The sequence below is a fragment of the Streptopelia decaocto genome (genome assembly GCF_964273445.1).
Source record: "Streptopelia decaocto genome assembly, chromosome: 1".
Classification (NCBI taxonomy): domain Eukaryota; kingdom Metazoa; phylum Chordata; class Aves; order Columbiformes; family Columbidae; genus Streptopelia; species Streptopelia decaocto.
In genome coordinates this window covers 207,985,848-208,006,720 of record NC_138663.1, presented here as the reverse complement: position 1 = coordinate 208,006,720, position 20,873 = coordinate 207,985,848, and the positions used below count along the sequence as shown (strand labels likewise).

Here is a 20,873-nt window from a genome sequence, read left to right as displayed (position 1 = left end):
GTGAGTGTCACGAGGATGGAGCCAGGCTCTTCTCAGTGACAACCAATGATAGGACAAGGGGTAATGGGTACAAACTGGAACACAAGAGGTTCCATTTAAATATGAGAAGAAACTTCTTCTCAGTGAGGGTGGCAGAGCCTGGCCCAGGCTGCCCAGGGAGGTTGTGGAGTCTCCTTCTCTGCAGACATTCCAACCCACCTGGACACCTTCCTGTGTAACCTCATCTGGGTGTTCCTGCTCCGGCGGGGATTGCACGGGATGAGCTTTCCAGGTCCCTTCCAACCCCTGACATTCTGGGATTCTGAATCAGGCGGCTTTAGCAAGGTTCGGGTGGGGGTTCCCGCACTCCTGAGCCCACCGGATGAACGGGCTTTGTAGGAAACACCTCAAAAATAGAATAGGCCCAGGCAAGATCTCTCAGCAAAGCATATTTTAATAGCGATTTTGCAAGATCAGGTGTTCTACCTAAAGGTAGGCACATGGAACAGGGCCGCAAATTCCTTCCCGTGATCCCCAGGAGTTGGTGCTTAGGGGCTTACAGGCTACCCAACGTCTGCCTCAGTTTACCTTTCTCATTCATCTAATTCTAACAACCCCCTTCCCATACTGATTTATTGAAAATACGGATTCCTGGCTCTCTGGTTTCCCTAACTTTTAAAATACAGTAATCAGTTTGCATTCCAGGTTTAGTTCAAAGAGACTTTGTTTTACATTAAGGATTCATAGTCTGACATCTCTGGGGTCGGGCACCAGGTCCCCAGTTTTGTAAAAACAACATTTTTCCTTCAATGGCTCCTTACAATTCGGCTCTGCCACCTGTGCAGTGCCAGGGGGGCCTGTCTGTAATTAAATTAGGGGTTTAATTAAACCCTAAAATCAAAACCAAACCAGTTTCAGAGCTCTTCCTACTGACAGATTAAGACCTACAGAGTTAGGGCGGTTTTTTTTGTTTTTTTTTTTTTAATTACTATAAAAACCATGTTAAACCAGTTGCAACTGAAGCTGCTAAATTGATGTATACTGTGATTAAGTTATGAAAGACGTACCCATCATTAACCAATTGACATGAGATAAATGCTTTCTGACCACTTGCAAAATGAGGGGATATTTTTCCAGTTTTACATCCTTCTGCAAGAGGGAGACAAGAGGGAGACAAGAGGGAGACAGAAGATTGAGCGATACACTGTTTTGAAGCACAGTGCTTAGCTTATATTTGGCTAATAATTAATAGATGTATTGTAAGTAAGAAACTAAACAATTATAATTAACACAATCAATTATTTCTTAGTATACATGTCCAAATTTTCAAAAATTGTAATGCATATGTAATAATTATGTGAATATAAGCAACACAAGAGCATCCAGTCTTTGGAGCACTTACGGAGGATGATCCCCAGTGCTGATAATATAAAGAATGCCACTTAACAGTATAACTGGCTCCACTGTTATTTCTTCATTTCACAACACCAGTAAAACAGTTTTACTGCTTTTATTGCTAATGCAAATAGGCTGCAGCGAGCAGGACAGGTATGAAGGTGCTCAAGTATCACTTGGGGTTGTCTGTCCCACCGACAAGGTGAGCTGATGGTCTTAGGCCCCCTTTACAGGAGGAGAAACTGCTCAGCACTATCAGCTTTGAGGAAAAAGTTAAAGCTGTGCATCATTTTTACCTACTATTAAGGTTTGAGGCAGCAGTGTTGCTGCTTTTCCTGTCATTATGTGTGGACAGAAGCAGGGGACAGCAATATTGGGCCATGGAATTAAATCCTCCAGCATGTAAATGCTGTTTTTCCCATCCCACCCCAAGCAAAAATGTGAAAGGACAAAAATTGGTAGAGGAGAGAGGGAAAAACATCAGGTAGATGTATAGAAATGGGTAAGTAAGTGAGGAGCTACATGCTTTAGTGAGGTTTAAGTGCCTTCAGCGATTTAGGTGCTAGTTGAGTCCCATTAAGTCATGCCGTGAACACTGGGAATAGTGTTGGGTTAATGGTTGGACTTGATGATCTTAAAGGTCTTTTCCACACAAAATGATTCTATGATTGATAGAACCATTTAAAAACCTCATACCTGAACACATCACAGGTCCTAAAGGATTCCCAGCCTCTTTTCTGAAAAATATATTTAGCTTTTTTTCTCTGCACAGGAAGAGATTTGGCTGCTACCACTCCTTTGCAGAAGATGCTGAAGGGGAGGCAGGAGCCCTTGGAGGATTTCAACTTGCAAAGGTGCTGCTGGAGAAGAGCAGGGAGAGGGTTGGGGTTTTTTTATGCAATATTACCACTCCCCTACACAGGACAACACCTATACACAGTAAAACACGAGCAGTAAGGATGTGTTGCCCTGTGCAGAGCTTTGAGGCTCAGACCGAAGATAAAACTGAGGTGGAAGTGGTACTAAGGCACTGCCAGGGGTCACAGCAGCTAAAAACACCGTGGCAAAAGAATTAATGGAAGAAAGTTCAAAAAGTGCGGGGAAAAAACACCATCCCATCCCTCCTCCCCTCCCAGCTTCATGTGGGCTCCAAACCAGACCTCAATTCCTAGAGCAAAATCTTTCATGGACAGTTCTGCGGGATTAAAAAAGTACGACAAACTGCATCAAGCTGTAGGTAACCGTCATCTTTAAGGGCAGATGATTTTGCAGAGATAGCACAATAAACCTCTTCTTTCTGTTTACTGGAAAACTGCAGACACTTGGTCTTTTGTCAGTGTTGCAGAGTTTTACATGAACTGCAACTAAATACAATTATGCAGCTACATCAGCTGACACATTTAAGGGTGTTAAAACAATAGCAAATTGAGTTGTGTGTCTAAAATGGGGAAATCTGGTCTACAAAAATAAGCGTGATTACAAGAATGTTAAAACCCCTTTGCAAAGACTGTGAAAGGAGGAGATCAAAGGGACACAGATGAATAATATCAAGTGTGAGATCTGGGTGCTCAAGAGTTTGACAAAGCGCCTTGGGACAAGTTTCCAGCTAGATGCTATGTCCTGGCTTGCATGGAGGTCCCTTAAAAGCAGGGATGAAAAAAAAAAAAACCCACAATAAATGCTTGAACAAAAAATATATCAAGTTTTTAATGAACATATTCAACAGAATGCAGTAACAACGCTGTCTTCTACACAGCAATGATCCCTTGTAATTTGCCACAGCAATTTTTATTCAAATATGAAGAGTAACGGGAAAGCTGGGCAGGTTTTCCTGTGGACAGAAGTCTGGACCTCGTTAGGCTTCACATTTTATCCACAGCAAGTGGCATCTCACTGTGCCTCATGTTATTGTAACGAGTGCTTCTGATCAGAGGTATCCTCGTTGGGCAGTATAGAAGTGTTGGAATAAAAGAAAATAAAGTAAACATATAGAGTTGTACATCCTTGTGACAACCCCTCACCGTGCCAGATAATCCCCCTTAAACCTGGGACTAGTCCCAACACCGAGGCTTTACTCAGCTTTTTGTCTAACAGAAATTCGTTCGGTTAAGACGGAGACGTAGAGTTTCAGCCAAGTGTACGTGATGCCCAGAGCACAGTACACAGAGGTCAGCAACAGAGGGACAAAAGGAAAGTGCCGTTTCCAGGGGGTCAGAGGAAATATCATTTCACAGAAGATTTCCAAAGGCACCAGTTGGACGAGGTAGATTGTTTCAAGCCAGTTAAGGAGAGGCCTCTCTCTCCTGTCAGGATAAAAATAGTGTTAAAATAAATAATGTTAATTAAAATAACTACATCAGGTTCCAAGATGCCCTGGAATCAAAGCAGAAATCTCAGCAGCTGCTCCACTTCATCTCACATCATTCTAGTGAACAAGAGACCTCCACACACATTTGTTCCACTGAGAAATATGAGTTTTATCTTAGTCTTTGTCCCCAAGCCCCAAACTTTCTGTAGGGTGTATGAGCCAATCTCTCCTGCAAAGGGTTTACAGAGAAATCCATGTTATTCTGGAAGGAATTTAGGTTTTTTTTGGAAGTTGGAAACAAGAAACTTGCAAAAGCTCCATCTCTAGGCAGAAACTAAGCTCTTACAGAGGTTTTTAGTTAGAGCTCTTGAGACAGAGGGAATTCTGGAATTATAAAGAGGGGAAAAAGCAGTTTGGTTGAAAGAGGATCACCTACAAAAAGCAGGTGACTGAAGTAGTGAATACAGGTTTACAGCATTTCTGACATCCTTCATTATGGTTTGGTTTTGCCACGAAAAGTTTGGGAAATAGGAAAACAGAGACTACAGAGGTTGTAAGGATAAGCACTGTGATCAAGTGGGTAAGAAATCAGTGGCCTGTAAAAATACACAGGATGATCTGGGAAATCATATGTCCTGACAACCAAGCATTTGCAAGAGATTTGTTGACAAATTACAGCTTGTAAATGCATGTTATTTGTCACCTGCCCCTTCCACACATGAAATACTAAGTACTCCTGCAAAACAAAACACGTAGTAGTAATTATAACTACTAGCACAGACAAACAAGCTCCAGATAACTTGCTGCAATAAATGCTGTAATATCAAATTAAATCCTCAGAGGCTACATAATTACAAATTTGTTCTTTACCAGTGCATCAAGCAGGTGGGGATTTACAGCCTGCAGGCAGCTGCAACAATTCAAACAATTCATGGATATGCTACAATAATCCTAATGTAAGCCTTGCCTCCTGACAAGAGGAAAGAGGCAGCAACATCTTTTGACCAGTAACACTTCAATTTGATACTTCAGCATCAGTTTTCTGTGCTGTTTGCCCCCTTATGACGACACTGTTCTCAGTGACAGAAGAAATGGTTTTGGGCTCTTAGCTTTGCAAACAAGTTGCTTTAATTACCTGAATAGAGATTTCAACGAAGAGAAGCTATAAACAGTGAACAGCAGCATAAGCAGTATTTTAATTGGAAGTTCTGAAATAAAAGGAACATAATACACTTTTAAAATTAATTATAAAAACCTTCTGCTGTGTAAATTGCATTATCTTTAAATCCTACTAATCATTGCATTGTCCAACTTAATTATTTTCTCCAAACAGCACAAAATGTTTTACTGCTTAGGACACCTAAACATAAGCATAGGTATTTACTAAGGTAAATGCCAAGTGTTCTTAATTGCAATACATTTACTTCATTTATCTATAAACATATCAAACATGCTAATTATAATTACAATATGATAACATTGCAAATAAGATTTTCCTATTAAAAAAATAATCAGAAATTACTGGGCTGGAAAGCTTAAAACATAGATGTGACAGCTTAATCAATGCTATCTTAGTTCTAGGTTGTGTGGTAGATGAAAATTAAGTAATAAAGAAAGCAGAGGAAGTTTCTTATTTTGTAAGGCAGCAGCTTCGCTCTTGCAAATAAGCAGCATCACCAGACCAGAAGGGTTTGAGTGTCTGGATTTGAACTGTCCCAGAAGAACAATAAATATCATGTTATAGTGTTGTAGTTACGAAGGCAAAAGGTTTAAGTGAAGCAAACAGACTCTCGATTAATTGAGAGGGGAGAAGGAGGAGGAAGGAACAGCCTTTGGTCACAAAGACAAATCTGTGCCTCCACACACCAATTTAACTGATGCTGCTGCATGATTTTTTATAGTTTAAGTGCATTACTGATAGCAAGAATTAGCAGTCAGCTGGAAAACAGCCTACCAGGTTTGCAGTTTCAAATTGTCTTTATCACTTTTATCACACGGTTACGTTAGACAGGGGGAAGTTTCTAGAACTGTGGGAGGATGAGGGATAACGAGTATTGACTATGACAATTTCCCATCTCTACTTGAACTTAAAGCCTTCAAAACAATTACCTGTGTGTCACCTCTGGAAAAAAACAACAACAACAGCAACTCTCTAAGCAGTAAATGAAAGAAGGAAAACACTTTACCTGCTGGTGTGAACAGCAATGGAAAAAGTGAGAAGTGCCCCGTGGTTGTCAGAATCAAGTAGATGCCGGCATCCTTTGCTCTCTGAACAGACAACAAGCTAAAAATGACAACAATTTATTACACCTTTGTCTTTTAATGAAGAAACTTAATTTCAGCAAAGCATTACACAATTCACAAGAGATTGAAGACGAGGTGAAACAGTTTCATAATACCCCAGTCCCTCCAAACACTGGAAATGTGCTGAACAACAAAGCACATGGTCTGAGAGATAAAAATGCAGAAGAAAAATCAGCCAGGAAATCCTTCCCCAGAAAAATCACACACCCACTGAATACAAATATCAGAAATACCAGAGTTTCCTATAAGTGGTCTTTTTCCTTTGCCCGCAGGCTGCTAACATTGTCATCCTTACTTTTTCCTTCTCCAGTGTTAATTCTCCCCTTCCCACAATTCCCACTTCAGTTTAAGTATCATCAAATCTCTCAACAGGAAAATACATTTTGTGGCAATACTGGTCACGCAGCTTATGAACTACAGCCTCACTTCTACCCAAAACCAGGCGTTAAGTCCTTTTGGTAGAAACTGCATTTTGTCCTTGTCAAGCATAATGCAGAAGGTCCCTTTCCTCAGTTGGCTCCTGAACAACCTACCCAGCATTTTAAATATGAACCAGCAACTCAGAGACTACAATATTTATACATTTGTCCTTGCCACAGTAGATCTCTACGCTTAGCTATTCAGAGAGAATAAGAACATCATATTGAGAATAAGAACTATGCGTGCTTGCCAAACTGGAGTATGACAGCAGCATCAAATGCTTCAAGCCAGGCAAGCCAATGACTTTTTTTTTTCTTAAAACAGGAAAGCCACAAGACACACAACAAATAGGTCTTGGACTTTTCAGATACAATGAAAGTACAGCACAAATGCAGTATTAACAGTGGGGGAAACAAAAGACCCTAAGAAAGCAGCCTGCTTTTGTCCACCACATTACAAGTGAAATGTATTATCAAGCCTGCTCCCAAGCTATCACTGAGAAAAGGAGGCTTCAGAAAAATCAGCCAGGAAACCCTTCCCCAGAAAACCACACCCCCACCGAACACAAACATCAGAAATACCCAAAGTTTTCTACAGGTTTTCTCCTTTCTACAGAAGGAGGCTTCAAGGGGAAGCTAAATGAGTTCTTTTCAGAGCTGTGGGTTCACATACAGCCTAAATTCTGAACCCCATTCTTTCGTAAGATACATAGTATACAGAAAATCTGTGTTCTTAATACAACTCAGCATTCAAAGAGAGACAAAAGAGTATGTAGCAGGAAAGCCTGTGTCAGACTCCTAAACCAACTGCTTCGTCATTCCAGCACCATACGCTTCTGTTCTTCTGAACATTTGTAAATTAGTACAAAGCTCTGCTGTGCCCCACAGAGCTCCTACCAATAAAGCTCTACTTAAACATTCTGTCAATGCAAACTATTGTAAAATACAAGCCAGTGTTAACATGTCATAAAAGATACTGTTTAAGACCACACCAGTTTTCCTATGTATGCTATACTAGCATCAGCACATTCTAGTGTTAAGGCAGCCACATTTTATTGTGCTCAAAATTAATTTACTTGAAGTGCACTACAACTTCACAGCTTAAGGCATTTATATAACCACGTTCATTTTCTGAAATATACTGAAAACAAACTGAAACTCTTTGAGGATTCCTCAACAAGTGGCTGCAGGTTCATTTGGACGAGTATGACATACAAAAATCACTCACCTTAAAGGTAGAATAGCAAGGAGTATTGCTTTTTCATGCACGTGCCAGCCAAACATGAAGGAGCTCAACGCGCAAAGAACAAGGCACTGAAGAAAGCCCCTGGGCCCTTGAGGTTTAAACCAAAGACAGAAAACAGAGGGCTAGAAACAACAGGCAGAAACAGGACTTCAGTGAAAAGGCTGGCAATCCTGAACACAAGCCATTGCCAAGTGAGATTCTTTTATTTCTTTTTCAATGTTAATAAACAGCACTGCACTCAGGTTGTGCCTGTGTGGCACAAGCATTCCATCGCACTGGAGAAACCATATGTATTTGGACATATAAGTTAGAGCCTTAAGGTATTAATCAATGTAACAGAAGGGGAAAAGTAGACTCAATGAGTACAGCCAACTCCCTGTTATTACTGTTGCAAGAACTGTCTTTGTATCTATGTCACCATACTCATTTTATGAAAGTTACTACATAAATGTGTTGAAACAAAGATTTCCAGTTAAGGGCTAGAGTGAAAGAGACTCTGTTATCCAGGTAATTACTTATTGAATCTTCAATTATTTGCTTGTCACGCAAAGAACGCTACACTGGCCTGTAGCTCATGTTGGGAACACCATAAGCTGCCTGGTTCCACCAGTATCTCTACCCACATCCCAGTTCAATTACCTTCTATCACAAAAGGTGCTTCTAGCTCAGCATACAGAGTGGTCTTGATCCCAGAATGTTTTTAATAATCTCTTAACCGTTCTAGAGTTGATAGGAGCCATAATTTATCCATACTTGAAGCAAGCAATCCAGAAATATATCAATCCCTCATTTATACTAATAATTGTTTTTTATTATTTTTAAAGGAAATGTATTTGTTGCCCTGGAATTAAAATTCATGTGAAGTGCTTACTAATCAAATAAAATCTATAGGGGATAAAACACATCAACTTTCCAAAAAAATATTATTTATTCTTACCAATATAGTTATGAAAGTACAGATTAACGTCACTAGTGGAGTCACAGAAGGGAGAACAGTATGCTGAAATTCCTGAACCAGCCCTCCTGTCATTGAGGCTTTAGGAATTTTTGTGGGATCGAGCAAGTTACACTTTAAACCTAAAAATAAAATACACACAAAAAAGCACAAACTGATAAATGTTAACAACAAAAATAAAGTAGTTGAACTCAGTACATGGCCAAGTCTTTTCTTTTTTTTAAAGGACAGAAGAAAGGAACAATTTGATTTCTGAGCTACTGCTACATGTACCACGCACTGGATTTTGTAGACAATCAGGTGATTTAAGGCAATCTGAAAATGTCATTTACTACCTGCATTTCAAATGGGGATGAAAGACAAAAATCCAGAGAGCTCTATCTGCATTTAGGCATCACATAATAAGATTAGCATACTGTACCAAAAATTGTTAGTGCTTTATCCATGGCATTGTACAAAGCCCAGAAGTTAGGGGCCCAATACGCATGGCAGAGGCCTCGCTTGAAAGGAAAAAGCCGTGAAATGATTTGAGGCAGCTGACCCTACAGAAAACAAAAGCGAAAGAAAGAGTCTCTTTAGATGAGACATGGTTTATAGTTTTATAGCACAATTTTCTAACAGTCCAGGGGAATAACAGGTGAAAAAAGGGCTTGTTACCAATACTATGAAGGGGCCCAATGAAAGAGCAGAAACAAGACAGACAATCAGTCCCAGAAGAGTCACGTGAAGCAAACTGAAGCTTCTCCACTTCACAGATCCGTCTGTAAGAAGCAAAAAGATTGTGAAAAGTTACTGTTGTAAGCAGAGGGAGACAAAACATTCCACACTAATAGCGAATTGCCAGCATCTATCTAAAAGGAACATATAGCTCTTTACATCAATAAATTCAGTTGCTTCCTTCAACAGTTTACATTTACTTTTTCCACATTGCAGCTCTTCTACTTTACAAACTTTCAGTATTTTTCTCGTTCAAGAGAAGTGCTGTTAACAAGAGGAATATCAAACAGGTTTTTCAGTGCTAAAAAGTGGAGATAAACTCGAAGAAGGGCTTTACTTGATACTATTTAACTGTTTCATATCCAGAATAATTCTTATGGCTTCAAACTTCCACCTGCAGTTTGTTCATGTTGTTTTTCTTAATAAAGAACTGCCAAGAAACATGAATTTTACATAAATAAATTTCAAAGATTTTAACAACTCTGTTACCTGAGCAGAATTTTCATTTGACCCACAGCCATTTCATCCCAACAATATCTGCACGTCTTAAGTCTTACCCAAGTCCCACTAATTAACACAATCCCCCAAAAGCAAGGGAGGAAAAACCCATCTTACCTGCGTTATTTGCAGTAAAACAATAGGATCGTAATAAATAAATGCCATATGCTGGGGCCACATATATATAGATGTGCTTGAAATGCAGAAGAACGGCAAAAAGAAAAGCGCCCTCCAAGTATCTTTTCTAAAGGAAAAACAAAACAAACCCCAAGCTTTTCTACTTGTTTTCCCTTTGTACAGTGAGTTTCAAGTACTCCTTTTCCCCCCAAACTCAACAGATAATTGGGCATCCAGTTTAGCACAACTCACCTTCCAGCAGCAATCACTTAATTAGGCTGCTCATATTGAGGGTAATTAATGCACCTAAAATACATGTAGTGACAAGAGGAAAGAGCCACTCAGGTTTACCTGACACAGTCGGGCAACAGAAAGAAGCATCAGCCCAAACAGAAAGCCATTGTACTGAAAGTGAATATCTGAACTGGAGTCAAGGAAAGGATAAAGCAAGCTTGCTTTACTACTATCAGATTTCTGGGAAAGACTCAAACTTATAAATAAATTCAAATTAAAATGGAACTTAAATCAAGAAAGTAGCCTTAAATTCACTCTACATAGAGTTTTGGTTAAGTAATGACTTCATATGTAAGCACAAAGTCAACTAATACTAGTACATTATCTTGATGAAACAAAGCACAACAATCTGACCACATATGTATCATGCAACTTTATATAAACCAAAACAAATAAAAGGTTAATACTCTGCTCTTTGAGTTTTTAAATATTAGTTTTTACCTTGCATTGGCTAATGGATGGAAACAGTAAGCAGGAAACTTAGACAAGGACTGGGACAGACAAAACTACTCCTTTCTATAAAACAATTACTGTTTTTCAAAAGAATTAGTGTTTTCCCCTGTATTACCTCCTCAGCTACATCAGAGCATGTTGTATCAAGACTGACTCACCACAACTGGACTTCCCAGAAGCGTTTTTACATCCTCTTGAAAAAAACCCTTGCTAATTCTCATGTAACATTAACCAATTGAATACAGTCTGAAAATAAAGCACTTGTAGAGATTTTTCTTGCCATGGGACAAGCCTAGAACCACTCGCAAAAAAAGGGGCTCTCTGCTAATCCTCCTGTAGGCAGGTGGAGAAGTAGCCAGCAGGAACAGGGCTGTTGCTACCAGACCTGTCTTCCTGCAGCTCTGGCAAATCAGACCAAAACCTAAACAATTAGCATTTTTCCAAATAATAATTGTAATGAAAACATGAAGTTATTCAACTAAGCCCAGAAACACAAACAGTAGTGTTACATGCTGTGATAATCACAATAATATTCATGGGTTTCTACCACACACTGTAACAGATTAAGAAAACCCACAAACAACCCACAATGACTTGAAAGGATACGATCCACAATTAACAACCCAAAATTCCACAAAAGCAGAACAGCAAGAATAAATGTTGGTTTTTCCAGAATATCCTTTGCAGCTCGTTTCCCATTTACACATCTGCAGCATCTGAAAAAGAGCAGAAGAAACAGAAGTCTTAACTGAAACAGCCAACAAAAAGAATTGTTGCTTTTAAGGGTTGAGTACTGCAATTAACCTGAAGAGAACTATTTTAGATTGTTACAGGAAGTAAAATAGGCAACATAATTCTCAAAACATCTTCTCCCCCTCTACTGTTCAGGTGTAAGATAAACATTGCATGCATGCCCTGATGCTGTGAAAGAGAAATCTTCATATTGGTAAATTAGACTGCGAATAATCAGTTTATCATCAAGAATACCAGAGTGACTTTGCATTTTTGATGATACTGGCATTTTGTCACAAGTTTCCTTCGTGCTTCTGCTCTAGAAAAATGGGGTAATGTGAAAAATAATAGGAAAAAACAGCTGGGTGCACCCAACCTGTCCTGCAACTCCTACGTAATGAACCCAGTGACAGAAGCAAAACACCTATAATGTATGAAACAGCAGCTCATTTCTGAATGTGGACAAATCCAATCACATGTACCACAATAGCATCTCCAAGAAAAATAAAAAGTTATCTTGTGTTTAGCAGCATCTTCCAAATTCCTCCTTTAATAAGTTAAAGCAACTTTGATATTTCCATGCATTTACAAGCCTATTTGTACAAATAATTATTTGTTTTTACTGTAGAAAAGTCTATATATGAGTGACTACCCACTGTCCCTAAAATTAGAACATTAAGACTTACTCACGAACTGCATATATGAAAAGGATATCTGTAAGTATGACAGAAAATCTTTGGAAGAAGACGGTTGCACGACTGGTGTAATTTAGATTTTCGATAACCAACATCTTGGGGTCGAAGTACTTGGCAACATGCGAAAGCGCATATTCAAACCAAGCAAAAAACGGCGGATAATCCAGGGTCCATTCTGAAGTTGCCTAAAGACAAAATGAGAATAATTTAACACAAACCATGCTGTTTATTCACAGTAAATCAGCTGATGTATTTTATCTCAGTAGCCTCTATTTAACAGAAACTACCACACAATAAAGTTCCCAGCTGTATGGTGCTGAATTTGATTTGAGGTGTTTTTCTGGTAGAGGGATGGGAGTTCTCTTGATTAGTAAAAAGAGATGAAACATATTGTGAATCTGAACCTAACCAATAGATAACTGCTCTTTAGATATCAACTTAGAGTAACGGGGCCAATATTAAAAAAAAATCTCAATAAAACAGTGAATATTTGGCTACATAAGAGGATTAGCCAGCACAATCAGCCTTCTTACAGTTAAAAACAATTTTATTTTTTCTTATTAGTCAACAGGCCTAATTCTAATAAGACCTCATCAAGATTGGAGAGTATTATTTGATCTTTTCCCACAAGGACAGTTATCATGACCAATTAACTCCTTGGCTGTGCAAATAGGAGAGGGAGAAATAGGAACAGAGCAGGTTGGGACAGGGTATATCTGTCAGTGTGCATGTTCCCAAATGCTTATGTCCCACCACCAAAAGGCATCCTGTGCTTTGGCACTGGGATCACACAAATTTGTTTTACAGTATCGGATCAGCCTTTCAAATTTCTGACCAGCACAAATAACTTGTTCCTGGATAAACAGTTCCCAGACACTTATGTGGAGGAGTACGAAAGACCATGATACTTATTCCAGAATTCCAGGAAATAGCATAAAATAGATTAAATCCAATTGTGTAGGCTGACTCTATCATCACCTTAAAGGTGATTCATCTAGATTAAAATCAATGCATGCTGGTAGCACACCAGCAGAGACTCAAAACTTTAATACAGCGATTGACTTCACAATGCATATACACATTTATATGATTCATTCTTTATCGTGATAACTACGTATCATTAATGACAAGAGTGAAGAGAACAGCAATTTAAGACTACGGTGCTGTGTTACACAGCCTAATAATTCATGCTCCTTAATTATCTTTTCCATTTCACCTTCACCAGTACTAGTAGCTTCCCCAAACAATTCTCATTTTTTAACTAAACGCTACACAGGCCAAACAAATTGTGATCAGTATGTTTTAGAACCACTGCATTACAGCTGCCAACCATCAGTAGCCATGACATGTACTTTCTGCAAATAAAAGCCTTTCTCCACTCAAGTCCCAAGTAGCAAATGACAGGATAAGAGGAAACGGCCTGAAGTTGCACCAGGGGAGGTTTAGATTACAGATTAGGAAAAAAATCTTTCCCAGAAAGGGTTGTCGGGCATTGGAACAGGCTGCCCAGGGCAGTGGTGGAGTCACCATCCCTGGAGGGGTTGAACAAATGCGGAGATGAGGTTCTTAGGACACAGGTAAGTGCCAGGGTTGGGTTAACGGTTGGACTTGATGACCTTGAGGGTGTCTTCCAACTAAAACAATTCTATAATTCCTCCAGCATTCACATAGGCTGACATACCCAATATAGCTATAATTTATACACAGCTAAAAACCCCAAACACGTACTTACTTCATAGTACCACTGAGAGAGGGGTAAGTTGTGAGTGATGGCAAGCCAGTTCCTGTGCACTTCAAAGTCTGTGGAATAACTACAGAAGGTTTATATTGAGTCCCATAAAATCAAAGAGAAACACTTCAGAGCATATCACCACAGGTAGATTAAAAAGGAACTGATCAGCTCTAGGGCAAGACTTCAATCAAGTAACTCAAACGATGACAAAGATGCTGCATGAACTTTTGTGCCAAGGGCATATACAGGCAACTGTAGCACAATAATTATTTATAGCCTCGGCCTTTTCTGACACCTAATGCCAAAATTACAGGTTCTGATTGATTTAACAGCAAGTTGATGGGGGGGCGGCAAAAAAAGCTACAGTACCTTTTAAAGCTAAAAAAAAGCACTTTTAAAGGCCCTCCCGAACAACAGCCCACCGGGCACAGCTCCAGACACAAAAGCAAAGCTACTGCACACTGCCCAGAGGACGAGGAGCCACCCTCATCCCGCTCCTCACAAGCACCCGGAAGAAATAAAGACCCTCAGGTCATCAGGGTCTCCTCAGGACCGGCGGTCACTCCCCAGCCCCGACCGCCCTGAGGAGCGGTGGAAACCAACCGCTGCCCCGGGAAGTGCTCACAGGCTGTACCGTCACCACCCCTCCTTCCTCAGCCCCGGGGAAGCTCCTTACTATGCGGGGATGAGGAGGCACTTGAGGAAGGAGACGCCGAGCGCCAGGGCGCGGAACCAGCTACGCCCGCCCGCCGCCATGGCACGCGCCGCGCTGACAGACCCGCCGCGCACGCGCGGAAACAGCGACGGCCGCACCGCCCGCCCGGTTTGAAGCGCGAGGCCCCGCCCACCGCGGAGTGCGCGCATGCGCGGGGCTGGCAGGGCAGGGAATCGATCACAGAATGTGAGGGATTGGAAGGGACCTGGAAAGCTCATCCCGTGCAATCCCCCCCGGAGCAGGAACACCCAGATGAGGTTACACAGGAAGGTGTCCAGGCGGGTTGGAATGTCTGCAGAGAAGGAGACTCCACAACCTCCCTGGGCAGCCTGGGCCAGGCTCTGGCACCCTCACTGAGAAGAAGTTTCTTCTCATATTTAAGTGGAACCTCTTGTGTTCCAGTTTGTACCCATTGCCCCTTGTCCTATCATTGGTTGTCACCGAGAAGAGCCTGGCTCCATCCTCCTGACACTCACCCTTTATATATTTTTAAACATGAATGAGGTCACCCCTCAGTCTCCTCTTCTCCAGCTCCAGAGCCCCAGCTCCCTCAGCCTTTCCTCACACGGGAGATGCTCCACTCCCTTCAGCATCTTTGTTGCCCTGCGCTGGACTCTCTCCAGCAGTTCCCTGTCCTGCTGGAACTGAGGGGCCAGAACTGGACACAATATTCCAGGTGTGGTCTCCCCAGGGCAGAGTAGAGGGGCAGGAGAACCTCTCTGACCTACTGACCACCCCCCTTCTAATCCACCCCAGGTACCATTGGCCTTCCTGGCCACAAGGGCCCAGTGCTGGCTCATGGTCACCCTGCTGTCCCCAGGACCCCCAGGTCCCTTTCCCCTACACTGCTCTCTAATAGGTCACTCCCCAACTTACACTGGAACCTGGGGTTGTTCCTGCCCAGATTCAAGACTCTACACTTGCCCTTGTTATATTTCATTAAATTTTTGCCTGCCCAACTCTCCAGCCTGTCCAGGTCCAGGGCGGTGTGGGCGGGGCTGGGTGGGGACCAGGGAGTGGGAGTTGGGGAGGGTGGCCGTGGGTTTGGGGTTCAGTTGTGGGGTGGGGGCTGGGCTGGGTGGGGTCTTGGTCATGTTGAGGCAGGGTGGCTGTGGGACCAGTTGTGGGGCTGGGTGATGGGGGACCAGGGGTAGGGCTGGGTGATGTGGGATCAGTTGTGGGGTTGGGTGATGTGGGATCAGGTGTGGGGCTGGGGGATATGGGGTTGGGTTGCTGTGGGATCAGATGATGAGGGCTGGAAGGTGTGGGGTAGGGTGGTGAGGGACCACTGGTGTGGTTGGGTGGTGTGGGGTTGTGTGGTCTGAGGCCAGGTGTGGAGCTGGCTGGTTATAGGGCTGGGTGATGTGGGGTTAGGTGGTGTGTGACAACCAGTGGGGTTGGGAGGTGTGGGATCAGGTATGGAGTTTGGTGGTGTTGGACTTGAGTGATGTATGGTTGGGTAGTGTGAGGCCTTTGGTGATGTGGTGGTGTAGGACTACCAGTGGGGCTGGGTGGTGTGGGACCAGGTATGGAGCTGGGTGATGTAGGGTTGGGTGGTGTGGGACCACCAGTGGGCTTGGACTATGTATGGAGCTGGGTTGATGTAGGGTTGGACAGTGTGGGACCAGTAGTGGGGTTGGGAGGCTGTGGGACCACCAGTGGGGTTGGACTATGTACGGAGCTGAGTTGATGTAGGGTTGGACAGTGTGGGACCAGTAGTGGGGTTGGGTGGCTGTGGGACCAGCTATGGAGTTGGGTGGTGTGGTGTTGGGTGGTGAGGAACCACCAATCGAGTTGGGTGGCTGTAGGACTGGGTGTAGAGTTGGGTGGTGTTTGGCCTGAGTGATGTAGGTCTGGGTGGTGTAGGGTGCAGCTGATGTGGGGTTGAATGGTGGGGGACCACCAGTGGGGTTGGGTGGCTGTAGGACCAGATATGGAGCTGTGTGGTGCGGGTCCTGGGTGATGTTGGGTTGGGTGGTGTAGGACCACCACTGGGCTTAGGTGGTGTGGAGTTGGGTGGTGAGGGACTACCAGTGGGGTTTGGTGTTGGGCCTGAGTGATGTAGGGTTCGGTGGTGTGGGGTTGGGTGGTCTAGGGCCCAGCTGATGTGGGGTTGAATGGTGTGGGACCTGGGAGGTGTGGGACCAGGTATGGAGCTGGGTGGTGTGGGGCCTGGGTGATGTGGGGTTGCGTGGTGAGGGACAATGAGTGGGGCTGGGAGATGTGGGACCAGATATGGAGCTGGGTGGTGTGCGGCCTGATTCATGTGGGGTTGGGCGGCTGTGGGACCAAGTGGAGCTGGGTGATGTTGGACCTGATTGATGTGCAGTTGGGTGGTGTGGGGCCTGGGCGATGTGCAGTTTATAAATGTTGAAAACATAAATGAGCCGATGCATTTAAAATTGTTTAAATTTTTTAGGATGGCTCGTTCATCCAAGTTTTCTACAACTGTACTATTTTGGAGAGCTTCCTACAATTCTCAGCCATGGAGACACACTCTGTAAAATCCTTAGAGAAAAAAACTACAGATTGAGCAAGCATCTATGTATGTTTTTCTCTCAAGAAATGTACGTCAGGTAGAGCATCCTTTGCTTCATTCACATTTTATTTACTGTTTTCTAAAATGCATAGTTGTAAGTTCACAAAAGAGTTACAGGCGGAGAAACACAACCAGGTTTTTAAATGCGATAGCCCTACAGGCTCTCTGTGAAAGTGGTAAGAAATCAAAACCATTCTTTGACACTTGACAAATAGTATTCATTCAAAAACATGGATTTTAGTGAACTTGGGATTAAATTCTGATCAACGGGAGAATCCCACGGTTAGGAGTAGGAGCAAGAAAATAAAAGGGGGGAGTGGCAAAAAGAGGAAGAGAAGCCCTCCATACAGCCCTCCCCTAAAGCTCCTTTTTTTCTGAATTCATAGGGAAAACGTTCCTCATGGTGGTCCCAAGTGAATCTGAGAGAGTGATCTGCATATTTATGTTCAATCCAGCCCTTCTCGCACAGAATATCTATACAACTGGCTCTACTAATGCACATACGAGACTTTTACTGGGAGGGCCACACATTAGCACCACTCGTACCCTGCACATTTGTGCCCATCAGTGCGTGGATATGGGAGTAATTACAGAACAGCGGTTAAATATTTCAAAACATATTGAAATTCTGAGCACCGATACCAAATTCAAAGGGATGGGGTGAAAATGAAACTCCTCAAAGGATCTTTTTCATAACTTCTCCACTTATCTACGAGTATCAGCCTAGATATATTTTCTGCAGTGTATAGCTGAAGGCAACGTTTATCACTCCCAGCAACCTTATATGTGGACCTCGCCAGCCTTTCCTGGAGTGGGAATGAATCTGACTGATTGCAGGTTGTCCTGGTTTATTCTGCAAAGCTATCTCCTCCTGACAAGTTGCTAATGTAGCTTTTGGCATGACCAATATTTAAGTTGCATAATAGGAGATTAAAACTGGAAAGGGACCAGTGAGTCATTCCAACCGCAGGCTCCTTCCGTAGCAAAATCTTTTGTCTCTGTTGTTATCTCGCTGGGTTTTTTCCTGAACACGTCAACATTCTTTATTCTCTCCCTTCTGAATTCTTCCAGGTCTAATTTTTACACCTATTTATTTGATTTCCCTACCGTTACCTGCAGCAACAAATACTCCTCTCACTGACTCCTAACAACCTTTAAAAATAGCTGCATGAACTAAAGATATCTTAGTATTTATGTACCATTTGAGTCCCTACATTATAACTGAATATTGTTAGATATTTAAGAGCTATCAAGCCTAGAAAGCACATAGAGAAATCCATGAGTGATTCTTTCTGGACTCCACTAAGATGCTTCATAATCACACTTTCGTCATATAAGAAATCCCACTGTGCTATGCACATGCCCATATCTGAAAATGCCATTACACTGCAGCTAATAACTTATTTATGGATTCTTTTTTGCTCTAACACTATTGATCGCTCTATTCAGCGGCTCTCTCAGTGTTCAAGCCATTAAAAAAGTAAAGTGCAGGACTTGGCCTCATTTTGTAGATGAAGATGTTGAGGGAGACGGTGACATGGCAGAACCAGAACAGGAGTTTTGCACCGACACGTGGAAGAAAATATCCTTCAAACTTCAAGGTCAAAAATCTCCTTTCCTTGTTCTCAGGCCCTTACAGGAAAAAAAAATCAGTTTGTTCTGAGAGTGAATATTCCTCTCAACAGTGAAATAAGTGGTAATAAGTGCCAAGTGCTTTTCAATGGGGTTGCGCTGCAATTAATGTGCATGTTCACTAGTCTTTAATTCAGGGAAACTCTTGAGAAGAAGAATCAGTGGTGCTGTTGACTGGTGAACAAAAGCAAGTGACACCTCCAGGGCTTAGGAAAAGAAGGTAAACAAAAGCCAGCTATCTAGATAAAAAGGGAACAAATGTTTTGGAGCGAGAACATTCCTATAAACAGCCATTATAACGCAACTCACAGACAGCAAAATTAAGGAGCAGTTGTAAATTTAGCTTAATGTGCAGTCTGAAATAGCAACTCTGTTTGTATAACATATGTTTGTGATGGCAAGTGATTCACTTACTGCTTATTTCACATCCTCGATTCGCAGGCAGAATGATTCTGGCATTATAAATAGTACCTCATGCTTAAAGGTGTTTATTCTGCTTAGCAATTCAGAGGTATCTCCAGTTTTTCTATTCCTCTCAATGCCTGTCTTCACTCATGTCTCTATACTTGTTGGAAATTTTGCATCTCTCTGCATATTAATTAATGCCAGAGATTTGTGGCCAGACACACCTTTGACTGATTTAGTTACCTGAGCACAGATAAATGTGTATTCAAGTGGTCTTTCTTTTGCATAACAGACTAATGGGTTAAAGACATCCAGGAGAAGACCTGGGTTTAGTTCTTTCCTCAGTCTCTGGGGATTGAAACCCCTATATCCATGTCAGCAGAATTACCCCAGTTACCATCCAGGCCAGGTTGGGGTGCTCTGCATTTCTTGTTTAGACTTCTAAGAAACTGCATAACTGCTTTTAGTTTAGTCCAAAGGTGGTGGAGGCAAAGGGTAAATGAGTAAAAAGAGTAAATGCTCTAGATTAAGCTATGCATAGTGCTTTTATGGACTCCTCTTAATTGCCTTTCGCCAGAAAATGCAGTAATGATTCAAGTCTCCTATGGAATATTTTTATTTTGCTATAACAGAACAGAGCAGTATCGATCCAGAGCTCTAAAAGGTATAGATCAGACTTCTACCTCCTTCCAAAGGAGATTTGAGCCCACTGTTCTTATCTTTGAATTAACTCAAGCTGACAGGAAACAAATTACTCCAGATAAATATTATTTTAGGCCTGACATACAAGAACTCCTGTTACACATCATTTAAAATCTACTCTTAAGAGCGTGGGCTAACAAGAAACACTGCCAACAGCCCCCGAAAGCTCTGTTAGCACAAATTCAGCAAAGGCATACCTGTTTCTAAGGCATAGATTTGATGAAAGAGGGTTCATGCATGGTATTTTACAGGTCATAATCATATTACGTGCATAGAGCATCACTGTGAACATCCAACATCACTGTGAACATCCAACATCACTGTGAACATCCAACCGAGTGGAACATCCAACCGAGTGGAAAACTCATGTCAGAAATAAGATTCACAAGGGAATTGCTTTGCTTTCTCAGTGGCATCCAGCGACCCTCGGAGCAGATCACTCCTGCTTTATAATTCAGGATAGGGATAGGGAAAAAAACAATAAAGAGAGTTCTTCCTAATGCAGCTAAAACTACAAGAACGTGGCGACTCAGGTTGGAATTTAGCCACAAAATCCCGTTCACAATCCTCAAAATTCACAAAACTTGCCAGGTTTAATGGCTCTGAGGGCTTGAAGCCCAGTCAGTGCCTCCTAACAACATGGTCCCACGTATATCATGGTGGTTTAGCACCAAGTCAGACAGGGGAAGTGGTTTGTAACAGGCTGCCAACAGCTGCAGAATGTGCATTTTCACCGTCAGCCTGCTGGTTTGTGTTGTTCATGCAGTTACAGCTTGGGACAGTAGAAATATATTTATCTCACTGTGTTTTCCAAGAGTAATAAACCACTTCTTTATGCTTGTTTGCAGGTCAGCTTAATTAACGACAGCCTAGTTGCTCTGGGAAACAAGAACACGAGTGATACTGAGCTTTGCAGCCCTGTGCTAAGAACTTCTGGAAGTGCTAAAATTCTAAATGCAAAACGTGGTTTTTGCATTTTCCCTTGTATCTCACTAGAGAGAACAGGTTCTAGAGTGTCTCTCATGCACACGTAGCA

General features: G+C 42.1%; 1 protein-coding gene across 2 annotated transcripts; it reads right to left on the bottom strand.

Moving 5' to 3' along the window:
- Nucleotides 1-3,056: 3,056 nt before the first annotated feature.
- Nucleotides 3,057-14,658, bottom strand: ALG8 (ALG8 alpha-1,3-glucosyltransferase). Of its 2 annotated transcripts, none has more exons than XM_082074310.1 (13): nucleotides 14,521-14,658; nucleotides 13,845-13,923; nucleotides 12,104-12,297; nucleotides 11,292-11,401; nucleotides 10,290-10,357; nucleotides 9,939-10,065; nucleotides 9,264-9,367; nucleotides 9,028-9,148; nucleotides 8,589-8,728; nucleotides 7,634-7,773; nucleotides 5,869-5,966; nucleotides 4,818-4,890; nucleotides 3,057-3,677 (listed from the first exon to the last, which is right to left on the bottom strand). In XM_082074310.1, exons 1-13 carry the CDS (start codon nucleotides 14,598-14,600, stop codon nucleotides 3,446-3,448), a joined length of 1,566 nt encoding a protein of 521 aa, XP_081930436.1. In that variant the 5' UTR covers nucleotides 14,601-14,658; the 3' UTR covers nucleotides 3,057-3,445. The 2 variants fall into 2 exon arrangements, with proteins under 2 accessions (XP_081930436.1, XP_081930437.1); XM_082074311.1 differs by having other exon boundaries at nucleotides 13,845-13,912; nucleotides 14,521-14,616.
- Between the last annotated feature and the right edge of the window lie 6,215 nt (nucleotides 14,659-20,873).